General features: G+C 51.2%; 2 protein-coding genes across 11 annotated transcripts in view; one reads left to right on the forward strand and one right to left on the reverse strand.

The window, feature by feature from the left end:
* Positions 1-767, reverse strand: part of Anks3 (ankyrin repeat and sterile alpha motif domain containing 3) — a 36009-nt gene extending 35242 nt beyond the window's left edge. For 6 of the 7 annotated variants that reach the window (XR_002389333.2, XR_002389334.2, XR_015447880.1 and 3 more), the window contains exon 1: positions 659-767. The gene's annotated coding sequence lies outside the window, so the exon portion shown is untranslated. The remainder of the gene's footprint in view (positions 1-658) is intronic. The other variant, XM_087202702.1, reaches the window with a different exon arrangement.
* On the forward strand, positions 766-16333 carry Dnaaf8 (dynein axonemal assembly factor 8). 4 transcript variants are annotated; one of them, XM_087202706.1, is made up of 10 exons: positions 766-1176; positions 3211-3370; positions 4540-4686; positions 6056-6541; positions 8245-8362; positions 9897-10038; positions 11205-11348; positions 11725-11853; positions 13233-13512; positions 15365-16333. In XM_087202706.1, exons 2-9 carry the CDS (start codon positions 3263-3265, stop codon positions 13501-13503), a joined length of 1545 nt encoding a protein of 514 aa, XP_087058832.1. In that variant the 5' UTR covers positions 766-1176; positions 3211-3262; the 3' UTR covers positions 13504-13512; positions 15365-16333. The 4 variants fall into 4 exon arrangements, with proteins under 4 accessions (XP_087058832.1, XP_087058831.1, XP_087058830.1 ...); XM_087202705.1 differs by lacking the exon at positions 15365-16333 and adding an exon at positions 14668-15100 and having other exon boundaries at positions 768-1065; XM_087202704.1 differs by having other exon boundaries at positions 771-1065; positions 15365-16332.

Consider the following 16333-nt stretch of genomic DNA (forward strand, 5'->3'; position numbering starts at 1 on the left):
AATTTATCTCCGTGACATATGACGAACGTTCCCCAGCAACACAGAAAACATTCGTGCGCTTATTTGTACACGCCCAGAAAGTGTCATTTGCACCTCTTCCAGAACTTCAGGAGGTAGCACTAGAGAATAGGACCTTTTAATTTTTCCCCCCGGTGCTGAGAATGGAATCCAGGGCCCCGCGCACGCTAGGCAAGCGCTCTGCCACTAAGCCATATCCCCAGCCCGGGACCTTTTAATTTTCACTCTCCCTTTCAGTCCTGTGCATTTCATAAAAATGCTAAGCATCTGTTACTTTTAAAGTAGAAACGTGTAACTGAACAAAAATAATGGCCGAGGATTTAGCTCAGTGGTGCCGCCGCCTGCCTCGCAAGTGGAAGGTCCCGAGTTCGATCCCCGGTACCAAATAATAATAATAATAATAATAATAATAATAATAATAATAATAATAATGATGATACTGCTGCTGCTGCTGCTGCTGCTGGTGGCGGTCGCTTCAACGAGTGGAGCGCCGTCAAGTCCAGGGCTGCCCCTGCAACTTCCCGGGTAGCACCCTAGAGCAGCCTGCAGTCCTGCGCCTCACAGTCCGCACCCCGCCAGTGCTGCACCGCAGAGGCACCAGGTGCCGACACTAGGCAGGGCCGGCACGCCTCGGGCCTACCTGCGCCGGCCTCAGCCTTGGGCCGCCCTCCAGCTGCCGCTGTCGCCGCCCAGCACCTTTGCGGACCTCGACCCTCCCCGGAAGTAAGCTTCAGGAGCGCGCGGAGCACACCGGGATGCTACGAACGCGATGGAATTGGATCGTCGGGAGCCCGAGTCTTCCAGTCAGTTCGCCCAGCTGGCGGCTGACACCTACAAGAACCAATGAGCGGGCAGCTCGTCCAGCCACTACCTCCATGGGCGGGGGAGCCAATCCTGTTGCAGATAGGCGGCCACGCCCATCTCGGAAGACGCTGGGGAGAGCGTTGAAGGGCGGGTCCCAGGGACTAAAGGGACCTCGGGACTCTTTGGAGTCTGTCAGCCGGGTCAGGACCCGGGGAGGGAAGGTGGAGGTGGACCCTGACCCAGGCGAGTGACGGTGGGCCTGCACGATCGCGGAGATGGACTTGAGGAGCAGGAACGGGTCTAGGGGATAACATTCCTCTTTTCTCGCGTTGGAATTCAAAGGCTGGACCGGAGGTCCGGCGGCGTCCAGTTGCCTTGGCAACCGGCGGTGTGGGCGGGGTTAACGGGCTAAGGGGTAGAGGGTGTCTGGGTGGGACTCAGAGGTGAAGCGGAGCGAGTGCTTCTGCTAGATATGAACAGCTTCCGCAGTTTCCCCGAACATTTTGGGCATTACCCACTCCTAAGCTACAGCACATGCTCTTTTTGCCGGTTATGTCTTTCCCTCCCCTCAGTCTCTGGCGGCCCCCCTCACCTCGGTGATTTAGTTGCCCCGAGATATACAATGCTGTGCCCTGAATTTGCAAAGCAGGGCCCCCGGCCCCAATACACTCCCTGAGTCGTGTACCAGAAGTGTCCCCACCCTGCTGCTCCCCTTTCGGGACGCACTAAGCAACAGCTCAAGCTCACAGAAGCATAGAAGAGGCAAGAAACCCCCGCTCATGTCACCTGCCGCGGCCCCGATGAGGGCACGGACTGCCATCCTTCTCGGACACAGTGGCCTCTTAGCCACAGGGTTCTCCAGACCTCTGCCCCACAATCCTAAAGCCCTCTTGCTCTGTCTCCCAGGGCCCAGCGTTCTTTTTAGACTGTGGGTTACAAGAGGTTGGGGACTGATCTGAGTGGCAACTCCATACAAAATCTCTTGGAGACCCCAAAATTGCTTTAGTCTATCGCTTGCTATGAGGCTTGGGATGGGAGTATAGCCCAGCGGTAGATGAGTGAGGCCCTGGGTTCCACCTCAAGTACCATAAAAAAAAAAAAAAAAAAGTAGGGCCGGGGATTTAGCTCAGTGGTTCCGCCGCCTGCCTCACAAGCGGAAGGACCCGAATTCGATCCCAGTACCAAAAAAAAAAAAAAAAAAAAAAGTAATAGGGCTTCAAATTCCCAGTTTGACTCAAATTCTTTCCATCATTTATAAGCCTCTCCAAGTCTGTAAAATGGACATAATAGTGATACAGGGTGTATGATATAGGACCTCCAAATAATCCAAATTATGTAAGGGAAATATAACTCCCAACCTTCTAGGTATCCCAACCTTCTAGGTATCCAAACCACCGAGTTCGTGTTCTCTGAAATCAAAGAAAGTACTCTAGGAAAACAGAGGTTAAAAGTAGGAAGAATTTATTGAGGGGAAGACAGCTCCTGCCTGAGAGACAGGAGGGGGCACCCAGAAAGTGGATTGCCTAGGACCAGCGTTTTAAGAGTTTTTTATGGAGCAAAGCCTGAGGTGAGGCGGGTACAAAGTGGGACAAAGCTATAGTCAACTAATAAGATCCAATGGAAAATCAGAAGGTGTGTATGAGGTAGGACAAAACTATGATCAACCAGTAAGATTACAAGTACAGTTGCTTAGGAAATATTGATTAAATGGGGATCAAATAGGGAAACAAGTCACATAGCAAGCATGTATGGAAGGAACAAGAATTTCCAGAAAGGGAGGGGTAAGGTCTTGGGCCCCCAGCCGGGTGATCAATACCTATTTAGAATGTCAGTTACCGCTGTTCAGCCCTAGGGGAAGTATGTAGATGCAGTTGTTCCTCTTGGATCCTGGTCTTGAGTAAATGGGCCTGGATTTTCTTCTGTATTGACTCCCTCAAGGGCCTGGCCCTGTGTGACTGCCTACAACATATGTAATTAACTTAGTTCTCTATACTAATAGTATCTATGTTATATAGGACACATGATATATACCTGCATGCCATTATATATCACATATATGAATTGTGTATCACACATATATCAATCTGCATATCAAGTACATATATCTATACAACATATGCATATTCTGTATTTTCATACACAGATGATGTTTCTTCAGGCTCAACACTAGTACACATAGGTGCACAAACACGCATGTGCACATCACACACACACACACAGTCCTGGCACCAGTAACAGCAGCTTGCAGAACCTGAAGGAAACAGGTGGGAGGTGGTGGTCTTTGAGTCAGTTTTCATATCCTGCAGTGGTTGAGGCTTTGGAAGGGCAGCCCCCGATCTGTTGATTTTGGCTGCCTGGCCCTTCTACCTCACTCTGTGTGCTCTGCAGGGCTCCTCAGATGATTGTGCACAAAGAGAGCATCCCATGAGCCTGGGCTCCCATGGCATCCAAAGACAAAGACATAGTGCCCTCACTGGGCTCCCCCTGGGACGCCATCCTCCAGGCTGCCAAAGACCAGCTCCCGTCCCTGGACTCCGACTCCTCCTTGGTGAGCAAGAGCTTTCTCCTAAGCATCAAGTGACCTTCCCATGATGTGCATGACACCGGCCAAGGACAGCTTTGGAGCACTCCTCTCTGAAGACCTCCCTCCACTCTATGGGATTTGTTTTCCTTTTCCTTTCACTCTTCTGGCCTTAAAGGTGTTTTCTAGTACCCACTTCCTTCTTTATCTTTCCTTCTGCATTTGTCAGTATCTCTGAATACATGTATTGGTCCTCAGCATCCACCATTTCAGTGGTGGTTCTGGGCTCCACCTGTAAGCCAGGTGAGCTCTGCTGCTAAGTTCTTGAATTTTTGTGTGTGTCTGTCTACCACAGAACTACACCCCTAGCCTTGCTGTGCTGTTCTTGACAAGACAAGGCCAGCCCCACCACTTGGAGTGGTGACCATACCAGTGCATTGTGATAAGCCCCTGGAGGGTTTCTGCAGTTGTGGTTTGGGTCACCTGAGGTGGCCCTTGAGGATCCTTGACACCAGTAACCATATGTTCACATGTCTATGGGCAGTGATACCTCACCTTATGTGACAGTGCACTGGCAGGGGTTCTCAGCACATAGGCTGGCACTGGGCATTTACAGCAAAGGCAAGGGTTTTAGAAGAGGCAAGGTTGGTGTTATACCTGGGCAAATATGAATGTGCCAAGAGCTTCTGGGTGCTCAGGGCTTAACTAGGCACAGTGAGATCAAGCAATGGGTAAGGCAATCCCAGTGCCTCAGTGTACAGAACACTTCGTGTCTTATGATGTCCCTGTAAGATGGAGGGCACATATAAGGCTCCCTTCTTTAGCAATAGCACACCAAGGCTTTATATCATATCACATCATTAGGTGGTGGCTCAAGGTAGGGAGGCAGCTAGGCTGTGCTCTTAGCCACCACCACCCCCTGCTACTCCCTCAACAGCACCCCCACTCCTAAATGCTGTTATTCAGCACCAGGCATTAATGCAGCACTTGCTGTATGTGAGGTCTGGGGGGTGGCGGGCACTTATAGAACAGGGAACCATGGATCTCACCCCCACAAGGTGGAATTGCCAAGCTCGTGTCTGGATCAGTGGCAGGAAGCAGCAGAAGGCAGGGATCTCTCTTGATGCCCCTGGGTAGCAGGGGTGGGGGGGCACAGGTGCTGCCATGTCACCCAAAGCCCCCTTGTCTGCCCACAGTCAGACTTTGACGAAGAGGAACCATTCATCTTCCAGCGAAACCAACCTGTCCTGATTCCAGACCTGGCTGAGGAGCTGGCTGAAGACCCTGCTGGTAGAGACAAATCTGGGACCTGGGTCCCTGGAGCTAAAAAACCTCCGCCTGAGGTCTGTGGGACGCAGGCTAAGGGAACCCATGATGTCTGGCACCTTGCTGGCAGAAGGGAGTATGTGTCTGTCCGCAGCTCTCGGGACTCTAAACATCAGTATGGGTCCACAGTGCCTAAAACTGCTGGTCTAGCATGTGGTACACTCAGTCCTTCCACCTTCAGGGACAAACCAAAGTATTCAGGGGCCCAACTGCTAAGCATGTGCATCTCTTTTCCCTAAGACGCCCAGCACACTTCTCTGTCTGATTTTGCCCTCTGCTCTCCCTCTAGTCCCCTCCTTTCCTGTTTTCTACCAAGACACACCACACTGTCTGGCCATTGTCACAGCTGCCTGTCATAAATGTCTCTCCATAACCTGCCTGGCTCCACAGCTACCTGGCACGGAGCCTGGCAAGTAAGCAGAAGCTTCCTAAACATTCGTTTAACTGTGAGAGGCTCCAGAGGGCAGAAGGTCCTCCATTAATCCCTCAGCAGACATGCAAGCTGCTACTCAGGACACAATTAGGGAAGGCCATAGCACCCTCTCAAGCCTCTTAGTCACAGTAACTGCCAACATCAGATCCAGTTTCTATCTCTGTCTCCCCACTTCCCAGGACCCCAGGTAAGACCAAGAACTCTATCTAAACTTAATGGCTTGGTGCTGAAAATGAACTGTTTCCTTTATAAATAGAACCCATCCAACAGCTATCATCCCTGGGCAGCCCCAGTCAGTCAGCTATGATGTGGTTGTGGTTAAATGTCCTGTTTCCAATGAAAACACTGTAAATGCCCTTGCTTCCATAATGGGGGGGGGCAGGGGAATGAGGGTGGGAAGCTTCAGGAGCACCAGGCTCTGGGTTGACCCTCAGCTTAGTTCTGCCCAGCATCATTAACCAGGTGAATGGGGTGCACGATAGCTTAACCAAATCACATGACAGCTATGCCTAGGACCAGGTCTGAAATAACCCCAAGCGAGACATTTCCAGGGCTGCTAGGACCCTGGGTTAGTTCAGGTGACAGTTTTCATGTTTTGAGTCTTTTTCATTTCTAGAGTTACTTTGGCAACTCTTCTGGGCATTTTTTTTTTTTAAAATTTGGGCAGAAGGAGTACTACTGGTGGATACAGGGTTTCTGTTTGGGGAAACAGAAGAGTTTTGGAAATAGTAGGAACAGCCATGAAACTATATTTAAAGTGGTTAAAATGGGAAGTTGTATGTTGTATACATATTTTGCCATGAAAGAACAATTCCTTGAGTATTTTTTTTTTCTGGTACAGGGGTTGAACTCAGGACCTTGCACTTGCAAGGCAGGTGTAGTACTTCTGAGCTAAATCTGCAGCCCTGAGGTGTGTTTTTGTAGATGCTAGCAGAGGACATATGTTTTCTCAGCAGCCAGTTGCGGTGCCTCTGGGACTCAGTGGAGAACCCGGGAGTGAACAGAATGCAAGGATGAAGGATTGGGCCCCTTGGGAAGGAAGGAGCCCTGGCCAGCTGATCGGGAGCTGTGCTGAGATCCACACTCTTCCTGGGATAGCCAAGGAGACCCCTGCATGGCGGGAAGATGACCTTGGGACCCTGTCCTTCAACACCAAAGGATTCCAGAATCCTCCCTGGGGTCTGCAGGGAGAAGCTGCTTTTGCCCCTGAGGGACAGCCGAAGACAGAGCCCTCGGGCTCTGCCTGGCAAGACTGTGCCAACCGCAGAGCCCTCCGCCAGGAGAGGAGGAGGATGATAGAGAAGGATGTGCTCCAGAAAGTAACCTGGGGTGCCTGGGACCCAGCCTGTGGTGACCGAGCCCAGGCTGCGGAGTCAGGTCCCAGGCTAGCGGCACACTTGAAGGGGCCTTGGGAAGACCGGCTGGTACTCTCGCTCCAGGTGGGTGTCTCCACTGCCCAGCCCTCCCTCAGACCTATCCCCCCCAGCATAGCCTCCCTCCCGGCCTACTGAGGCTAGAACCAGCTGGCTCACCTCAGGGCGGCTTAAGAGTCCTGAGTCCACCAACCGAGGGCAGCCTGCTCATCTCAGAGAGTGGGTGATCTGGGCCAGGAGCAAGCAGACTCCAGCCTTCTTTAGAGAGAAAACAAAAAGTATGCTGATCCCAAGTGTATATTTTTAAATGCCTACAGCCACATGTAAAGAGCCAGATGCTATCAAAGCGAAATTCTCCAGATGGGGAAGCCCTCATTCTCATGCAGCAGAAGCACTTGTTCAAGTTGGGGTCAGCAGGCAAATGAGGGAACCAGCAAGGTGACAAAGTCAGTTTAGAGGAATTAGGAAACTAGATGTGGTGGTGCATACGTGTAATCCCAGCACTCTGGGAGGCTGAGGTGAGATTGTAAATTAGAGGCCACCTGAGGCAGTTTACCTTTAGTGAGACCTTGTCTCAAAATTTGAAAAGAGGCTGGAAATGTAGTTCAGTGGAAGGGCCCTAGGTTCAATCTGCAGTACCAAAAAGGGGAGGCAGGCTAGGAGAGATGGATTTTGTGAAATAAAACAAAAAGGAAATGCAAAGAGATGATTGCTGCACCCTGTGCAGAGTAGGGGGCCACAGGGTTATAAACTAGGTACAAACCGGTTCACCTTCCTTGCACAGGTGGGCCTGCAGGAAGAGGCTCCAACATGGCATGCGTACATTAGAGCATTTTGCTTTTCCTATTAGTTTTAATTTTTTACTTTGATTTTTTTTCTTTTCTTTTCTTTTTCCAGTACCAGGGATTGAACTCAGGACTTTGTGCTTTTGAGGCAGGTGCAGTGCCACTGAGCTAAATCCCCAGCCCTAATTTTTCACTTTGAGACAGGGCCTTGCTTAGTTGGCCAGGGTGGGTTTGAATTTGTAATCCTCCTGCCTCAGCCTCCCAGAGTGCTGGGATTACAGGCGTGACTCAGATAATTTTCTTAACATAGAGAAAACTAGTACCAAGGATTACATTCTTTTCATTACTATTTACGTAAGCCATCCTTTCCTTTCTGTTCACCCCTGACAACTTTTATTTTTCCTCATCTATAGAGCTCCAAGAAGTAAGGTCCTGTATAATAAACTTTCATTTTGGCTACATGTATAGCTCATTGGTAGAACGCTTGCCTAGTATACATGAGGCCCTGGGTCTCATTCCCAGTACCCCAAAAGAAGAATCATTCTCAGCTAACTTTCTCCCTCCTTTTATAGCATCCTATCTTCAAAGCCCTCCTGGCCCAGTTCTCCACTTGGATATGTTTCTTAAGAGAGCCAAACTTGTTAAAGCTCCAGACATCCCATACTTGTATGAACCTGAACAGTTATAAAACAACACAGGGTTTCTTCCAGTTCAAACAACATCTTTGTGCCCCCAAACAAAAAGCAGTGACGTAAAACAGGCATGAGAAGGAAGCCTCAAGACATGCAGGTTCTGCCTTGCAGGAGGGGTTTGGCTGCAATCATCACAAGGAAGGATGTGTGCATTTGTGGGATGCATTTGATCCCCAATTTCTACCCTACAACACCCATGACACGCGCCCCTGGTTGCAGCAGCTATAAAAGCAGATGCCCCTGCCTCTGGGACCCTGGGGCAGCCTCATAATCACCAGCTTCATTGTTTCAGCAACTTGAAGAGTGGGATTTGGATTACATCCTTCAGAGTCTGCCAGAGCGAGAAGACAACCAGGGAAATTGTGCACCCAGAACCGCGTGGTGGGCAGCTGACTCCTGCCGAGGCGAAGGTCTGACTCTGAACACCGCAGCCCAAGTGAACCCAAGCAGCTCCTTCTAAGGGCTCAGTGACGGAGGGCTGTGGTCTAGACACGATCAGCCCCGTGGTCATGTTTTCTTTCTGCTTGCTCAGCCCCTTGCTGCCCTAAGCCTTGTGTTGCCTGTCCTTGCAAGACTCCATGCATTCACTCAACATACATATGGTTTCCTGCCATGTGCCAGGTGTGTCCTGGCCTCAGGACCTTTTCCTCCCCTCCCCTCCTAGAGCTTCCTCCCTTTCTTCCTGGGGAAGGTTACTCAGAGGAAGGCCACTCCTAGCGCTTTCAGTCCTTCAGCCAGCTCTTTTGCACAGTCCTGCTCCCCTGGCTCACAGGAGGGCTAAGGATGGCCTCTCTGTCACAACACTTGTGGGCTGGCTCTGGGCAGTTGTTCGGACAACGTGAAATCCCCCCACCCCTCCCGACTCACTGGGGCCCACAACAGCAGGCCAGGGCTGTGGCCAAGGAGCAAGGCAGGTGCCAGGGTTCCAGCTCCAGTTCCACAGCAAAATCCCACAGCGCCTGGGATGTTTTCTGCATAGTTTTGTAGGTAATTCACACCCCTCTTGCAGGATGTAGAGAGATAGATCCTCCTCTATGGTGGGCAGATGTAGGTATAATAGGCACACTCTTTCTGAAGAAGGGTGTGGCAGAGTCTCGTTCCTTATTTATTTATTTACTTATTTATTTGAAGCATGGTCTCACTATGTAGTTCAGGCTGGCCTTAGATTCACTATATAGCCCAAGCTGGGCTTGAACTTGCAGCAATCTTCCTGCCTCAGTCTCTTGAGTGCTAGAATTACACATGTGTGCCACCATGCTCAGCACTAGTCCCTATTTTAAAGGCATGTAACCCTTTAATCAAGCTGTTTTATTTTGTATCACGTTCTGTTTGCTTGGTTTTGGTTTTTTTGAGACAATACAGCTCAGCCTGGTCATAAACTCACTATGTAGCCCAGGTTGGCTTTGAACTCACAATCTTTCTGCCTCAGTTTCCTGAATGCTAGGACTACAGGTGTGTGTCACACCCAGGTCATGCTATTCCATTTTGAAACATCTCTCCTAAACATATACCCTAGTGGGTAAGGGTGTGTATTCAAGGATGCTGGTTGCAGTGTTCTTTAAAATTAAGAAAACTGGGGCCGGGGATTTAGCTCAGTAGTTCCGGCGCCTGCCTCGAAAGCGCAAGGTGCTGAGTTTGATCCCCTGTACCAAAAAAAAAAAAAAACTAAGAAAACCGGGAAGCTGGGCATGGTGGTGAAACATAGCGAGACTCTGTTTCAAAACAAAACAGTAAGGCATCCCTACTTCACGGAGCTCAATCCCTACTCGTAGACACTGCTCCCCTTGGGCAGAGGAGCCTTGTAAAAGGCTGGGGTGGGACAGATATGGTTAAGCCTGAGATACATGCACTGCAGGAGGAGATTCGGCTCCTGAGACTCAAGCTGCTATAAATCAAGAGGGGCCGAGTCCCTACTAAGAAGCCTCCTCTCCTCTGCAACCCCAGACCACACTGTGCCACGATCCCAGGACAGACTTCTGGAGCAGCTAGTCCTTCTGTGTCCCATGCAGCACAGAGCCTCCACCTCTGCCCAGAAGGTGCCTGCCCAGATGCCCAAAGACACCAAGGAAAAGGAGGCCGGAAGCAGGTGAGACTTGGTGCCAGCCATGGCCTGTTGTCTGAAGACCGGTCCACATCAGGCAGCACTGATTGGGCCTACTATGCGTGGGGCACTTAATGTGCCACTTTCTCATTTAATCTCAAGAATTGGATCAAGGGCCAGGGATTTAGCTCAGTGGTTCCATCGCCTGACTCACAAGTCCAAGGTCCCGAGTTCAATCCCCAGTACCAAACTCCCCCCTTGGAAAAAAAAGAATTGGATCAGGCACACAGCCCTAAATCTGAGGCCGAGAGAAGTTACCTTTCTTAGGCTATAAATGGCATAGCTGAGAATTGCTTCCCCAAAGCACCTGCCCCAAACCTATGGGAACCTCCTTCCACTGTCCATTTGGTCTCCCGGGAAGCAGCACCTTCCCCTCACACCACACCAATGGGTCCGGCCCTGGGGATGTGTCCCCAGCCAGGTCAGTCAGAGCTTTCCCTGGGATTTGATCACTTGTGTGTCCCTGTGAAGGGCTAAAGGGCTGTTGGCAGCCACCTGAGGTTCCACATGGAGAAAGGCAGGCTGCAGTGATGGAGTGGAGATGGGGGAAGCAGAAGTAGAGAAAGAGCCCTGGGGTCTCTGGAGACCTAGGTGTACTTCTCCCATCCTACACTTTGGTTGTTCCACCCCTTTGGGAACCTCGGAGCCAATGCTTCCATCTCCTCTCCTGACCCAGTGGTTTTGCCTTTGATGTGCCCAATGAGCAAAAGTATCTAACAGACATAGCCACATGTGTCCCATCCAATATGGTAGCCACCCTATCTCAAGAAATGGGGTTGGAGCTGAGCATGGTGGCACATGCCTGTAATCCCAGTACTTGGGAGGCTGAGGCAGGAGGATCACCATGAGTTTGAGGCCAGCCCGGGCTGCATAGCAAGTTCAAGACTAGTCTAAACTACGTAGCAAGACCTCATTTTAAAATACCAAAACCAGGGCTGGGGATTTAGCTCAGTGCCACTGCGCCTGCCTTGCAAGCACAAGGTCCTGAGTTCAATTCCCAATACATAAAAAACAAACCCAGGTGGGTTTGAAGTGCCTACCAATACATGGTGGGTAACCATTCAGGGCCACCATGAGCACTGTGGTTGGTCAAGCCCAGCAGGTCCTTGTCACAGAGGAAGTAATGGCCCACCCTGCTTTTTTCATCTCAGATGTGCTTCTATAAAGCTGGGCTTTCAGGCTGCACAGGGCCAGAAGCTTGCTGGGGGCGTGAGGCCGAAGACAGAGCCTCCTACCATCTTCATTGACCTGCGGCGGACAGAGCCACTGGAGCCACAAGACCAGTCCCCAGAAAGGTACAGAGCAGAGTCTGCCTGCAGCTCTCTGCTTGACAGAGGTCACCCACTGGCCCCATGAGGCCTTGGCAGTTCCAACAGGGAGCAGCAGGAACTTGGAAAGAGTTGGAATATCGCTTATTTGACAAGCGCATTAAGCTAGGAACTGAGCATGGCCAGTCCCACTTGGTCCCCTGCAGAGGGAAGGAGAGGGGAAGAGGGCAAACCTCATCTAGGCTGGAGTCCACCTATACCCTCCCTCCATCACTCAGCAGGAAGTCCAGTGGCCCAGTGGTTTTGGCTGTTGCACTTTAGCTGGCTGCCTGCCACCCCAGGCCTTAGATCCCCCTTGGTGCACTGGGATACATGCAAAGAACCCATTTCCTCTCCTCCCCAGCTCCAGCCACAGCTCCTCTGACAGTGGAGAGGAGGAGGATGAAGATGAATATGAGGAAGAGGACACAGAAGCTCTAGGAGACCATCAGGGCCCAGCACAGCAGGCATCTCTTTCCTCCTGGGGCCTAAGGTAACCACAGGCCCCCCACCTGCCTCTGCTGCCCTGGCATCCTGGCCCTCTGGGCTCTCAACCCTGTCCTGCACCCTAAGGACCTGCCTGTGAGGGTGGGTGGGGCCTGGGACCTGTGGGAGTCCCATTGCGCCTAGCTCTGTCCCAACCTGGCCTGCTGGGCCTTGGGCATCATTGAGGACACCCCAGCACCTCTTGAGGATGGCTTAGTACATTCTCTTTCCAAAAACCAGCTCCCCATGTGCTCTTGCTCCCTGTCCCAGTGGCAGTGGAAGCGAAGAGGAAGTGTGGCAATGGAATGAAGTGGTGGTTGTTAGCCAAGAATGAAAGGCTTGGGTGAATTAAAGTGTCAGGTTCAGGGAAGTGAGGAGGCTCCACTGTGACCTAGAGGCGAATGAAAATCACTGACTGTGGCAGTGACTAGCACTGGAATGTCCGGCCTCATGTGGCCTTACCCCCATGCACTGTGCGATTGATTAGGCATCGCAGAAAAAAAAAAAAGCAGGAAGAAAACAGGTGCAGCAGTAAACAGGTCCCCTGCCGGAAGCCGGTGACATAATTAATATGCAGCAAGACCACAGGGCAGGAGCTGCAGCCTCCCGCTGTGCGTGCTGAGACCCAAGGACACACTTGGAGCTCACCCTCGCTTTTCCTGGAGGTGTCTCTCCTCCCCTCGCCAGTGGCCCTGCACAAGGCCATGCTTCCTCGGCAAGGGTCAGTGTCTGGGCAAAGGTCTGCATGCTCCTGCTGGTCTCACTGCACAGCCCCTGAACTGAGCATCTCCTTCCTGGTCTGCAGTTCTGAGTCAGGTCATCCATGCCTATGCCCAGGCTGCTTCTTCAGCAAATGGCTTCACATCACCAAACCTCCTGGTCTTCATCCGGGACTGGGAGAAGGTTTGCATTCCCACTTGAAGGATTCCGGAGTCGGCACCTAGAAAGTACTGTTAGTCCCTGTGATCTTGTTGGCCCAGGCTTGAGACATCAAGTGTTTCCTCCAGCGCTGACTGGGGAAGGAGCCCTGCTCCCCTGGAAGCTCTTCCCATAAGAATGCCCATGGTCTGCATGTTCTTTCTAGACTTACCTCTCAGTTGGGTTTAACCAGCTAAAACCTAAACTTGGAGATGGAACTCAGGGCAGATGGTAACGTTTTTCTAGTTGGGAGGCCCTTGTGGGCGGGAGAGAAACACCCCACCTCTGTGTGGCAAAGTCTTGCTGCACCCTCCCTGGAGGAGATGCCACAGCACCTGTCATCCCACTGCTGCCAGACTGGATCCCTGCAGTTGTCAGAGATCATGAAGCCCTGCCTGGTTCCACTGCCGAGTTGGGAGGCTGGGCCTCTGTGGGGTTTGGACTGAGGTTGGTTTCACTGCATTTCAGGGGCTGCACTGGGAAGAGTCAGCTTCTCCAGCAGCTGAGGGCATTTCGGAAGGGAACAGCTCTGCCCCAGCCTCCTGCCAGCGAGGGCAGCTGTGGCCAGAGAGCGCCGGTCACTGAGGATGCGGCCAGATCCAGAAGTGAGAGCAAGGAAGATGTGAAACTCTGCACAGAAGGGCCGAGTGCCCAGCCCAGACTCTCAGAGGGGCATCCCAGGCCCCTGGAGCCAAGGTCAGCCAGGGAGGCCCTGGTGCCTCCTCTGGGCCTGCTGTAGGGTCCTCAGGTAAGGAGATCTGACAGCAAGCTAGAGCGGCCTCACTTTCCATCCACACAGGCCTTGGTTTGGTCCTCAAACCCCAGCTCCTAGGAGGATCACAAGATTAAGCACAGGCTGAGTAATTTAGTGGGGTCTCAAAATAAAAAACAGTAAAGGGCTGGGGATGTAGCTCAGTGCAAAGACCCTATGTTCAATCCCCAGTACCACAAAAGAAAGAAAGAATTTGGTCACCTCATTTTCATTCAGCCACAGCAAAGAGCAAACACAAATTTGTACATAAAACATGCCAATAAGCTAGGCATGGTGGTGTACACCTATATTCCCAGGACTCGGAGGCTGAGGCAGGAGGATTGCAAGTTCAAGCCCAGCTTTGGCAACTCAGCGAATTAATGAGACCTTGTCTCCAAAACCAAAAGCAAACAAAATACCATGATAACAACTCTGGGAAACAGAGTGGCCCCAGTCCTCTGAAGAGGCTGGATGGAAACATGGGGACATAGTGTCATTCGTTTTCACAGTGGGACAATGCGACACCTTCATCTTTTTCCATTTCTACATATTTTTTTCTTTAATAAATATTATTTCCATTATACCAGGTATTTTTAAAAGCTAGTGGTGTGCAGGGCCGGGGACTTAGCTCAGTAGTTCTGCTGCCTGCCTCGCAAGCATAAGGTCCCAAGTTCAATCCCTGGTACCAAAAAAGAAAACAAAACTAGTGGTGTGTGTGTGTGTGTGTGTGTGTGTGTGTGTGCGCGCGTTTATGACTCCAGATTGAACCTAGGGACTTTGCACTGCTCTACATCCTTAGCCCACTTTAAATTTTTTATTTTGAGACAAGGTCTTGCTACATTGCCCAGGCTAGACTCAAACTTGCGATCCTTCTGCCTCAGCCTCTCAGAGTGCTGGGATTACAGGTCTGTGCCACCACATCCAGCCAAATTTCAAGACTGAAGGAGACTTCAGCCTGATTTTCTAGGTCCCTGGGTATTTGCTATTTTGTGCATTAAATTAACATATGTACATACATCCCCCCACACATGCACTTTTGAAAAGGGGCTATCAACTGAAATTTGCTTTTTCCTTTTTTTCTTTACCTAAGATATAAAGGTGCACACAGTTTCTGGGGGGCTTCTAGACTGAAGGAGGTGTTGACTTTTGCAGATTAGCCACTCTAACACTGAAAACCGTCCCATACAAGATGAAGGCGCCCACCCTCAGGCACCAGTGAGACCAGCCCTGCCTGGACAGGAGATGCCTGTCCCCCTCCACCCTGTTACCAAAAGCCTTACCCCTCACCCCCACCTTAACAGAGTCCTTCTGTCCCTGCCTTGTCAGTCCTGATCAGTGGCACTTTTGATCTCTTGCTAACTGGTCTCCAGGATGCTGCCCCAGTCTGCCCCATGGAATAGCAGAAAAATCACTGTCGTCTGGATGCCTCCATGCCACAGGCTCAGGGGGCACTGCAGGTTGTAGCTGCCACAATGCTGAGGGTACCCACGGATTCCTCGGTAGCAAGTGTTAAGCCGGCAAAAGGCACTCTGCCCAACTCTGCCCAGCCTGAGCCAATAGCAATATCTCATAAACACCAGCCACAGGCAGCCAAAATCAGGGCCTCAGACTCCAGCTCTGCAGACCCCACCACCAGCCCTACTCCCAGCCACAAGTGGCATCTCCATTGGCTTCCACAAAGGCCTGCAGGAAGCTGCTTCTGCAGGCCTGGGCCAGGCCGGCTCTCCTTGCCCTCCACCCTACTACAGCTGTTTAACTGTCATTTTCTCCCATCTCCACACCTCTTCCTGGAAGTAAGTTCATTTAGAATGTTTCACAGTAATAAAAAAAAACTTTGTTCCACGTTTAGCTCTGACTGTGAACTACTGTCAAGGGAAGTTGGAGGAAAGAGGCAGCGGGAGTTCAGACCTGCGTTCAAAGCCAGCTGGACAAGGTGTTTACTGCTCTCCATGCCACGGCTTCCCCTCCCACAAAAGGAGTCATGGAAACCCTGTCTCATATCACGGGTGTCCAGAACTCGAACCCTTTCATTTGGATCATCAGAGGGTGACACTGGTCAGAGAGTAAGCAGCAGCAGCCAAGTCCGGAACAGCAGAAGGGGGAGCCCCTGCAGTGGGTGGACAGGAGGCCTCTGAGATGGGCAATGGCTCTGTGGCCAGCCTCCTGCAGCACCACCCAGACACGAGAAAAATGAGCCCAGGCCCTGGTGAGACAGGAGAGGACTGCCTGATGCTTTCTAAATACCTTGCAGCCAGCCCAGCTGCATCAGGGAGGTTTTTGTTTTTTGCAAGATTGAGAATTCAACCCAGGGCCTTTCAACTAAACTATGTCCCCACCCCAGCTCCCTCCCTTTTTTTTTTTTGAGATAAGGTCATGCTAAATTGCCCAGCTGGGCTCAAACTTACAGTCTTCCTCCCTCAGCCTCCTAGGGTCCTGGGACTACAGATGTACACCACCACGGCCAGCTTCTGGGGAGATATTTGCTTTGGCTGTATCAGACTTCAGTTGCAGACTTATCACAGATGATTGTTGTTTTGGGGTTTTTTTGTATCAGGGATCAAACTCAGGACCTTGTGCTTGTGAGGCAGGCGGCAGCACCACTAAGCTAAATCCCTGGTTCTATCACAGATTATTTTACCTCTGTACAGCCCTCTTTGAGTAGGTCTGCAAGGGGCCCTCTCCTACCCTATGACCAAACAGTCTGAGACTACACATGTACAAGCTCAGCTTTTCTCCTTTTTAAATACCCTCTCCATACCCTTAGGGGTTCAGCCCGTGCACTGTTCCCCCTTACGCTGTAGCCTAAGTCTAATAAAAC

The sequence above is a fragment of the Heterocephalus glaber genome, unplaced genomic scaffold (assembly GCF_053883595.1).
Source record: "Heterocephalus glaber isolate CG9 unplaced genomic scaffold, H.glaber_assembly_v1.0 deba00001781, whole genome shotgun sequence".
NCBI classification, from domain to species: Eukaryota; Metazoa; Chordata; class Mammalia; order Rodentia; family Bathyergidae; genus Heterocephalus; species Heterocephalus glaber.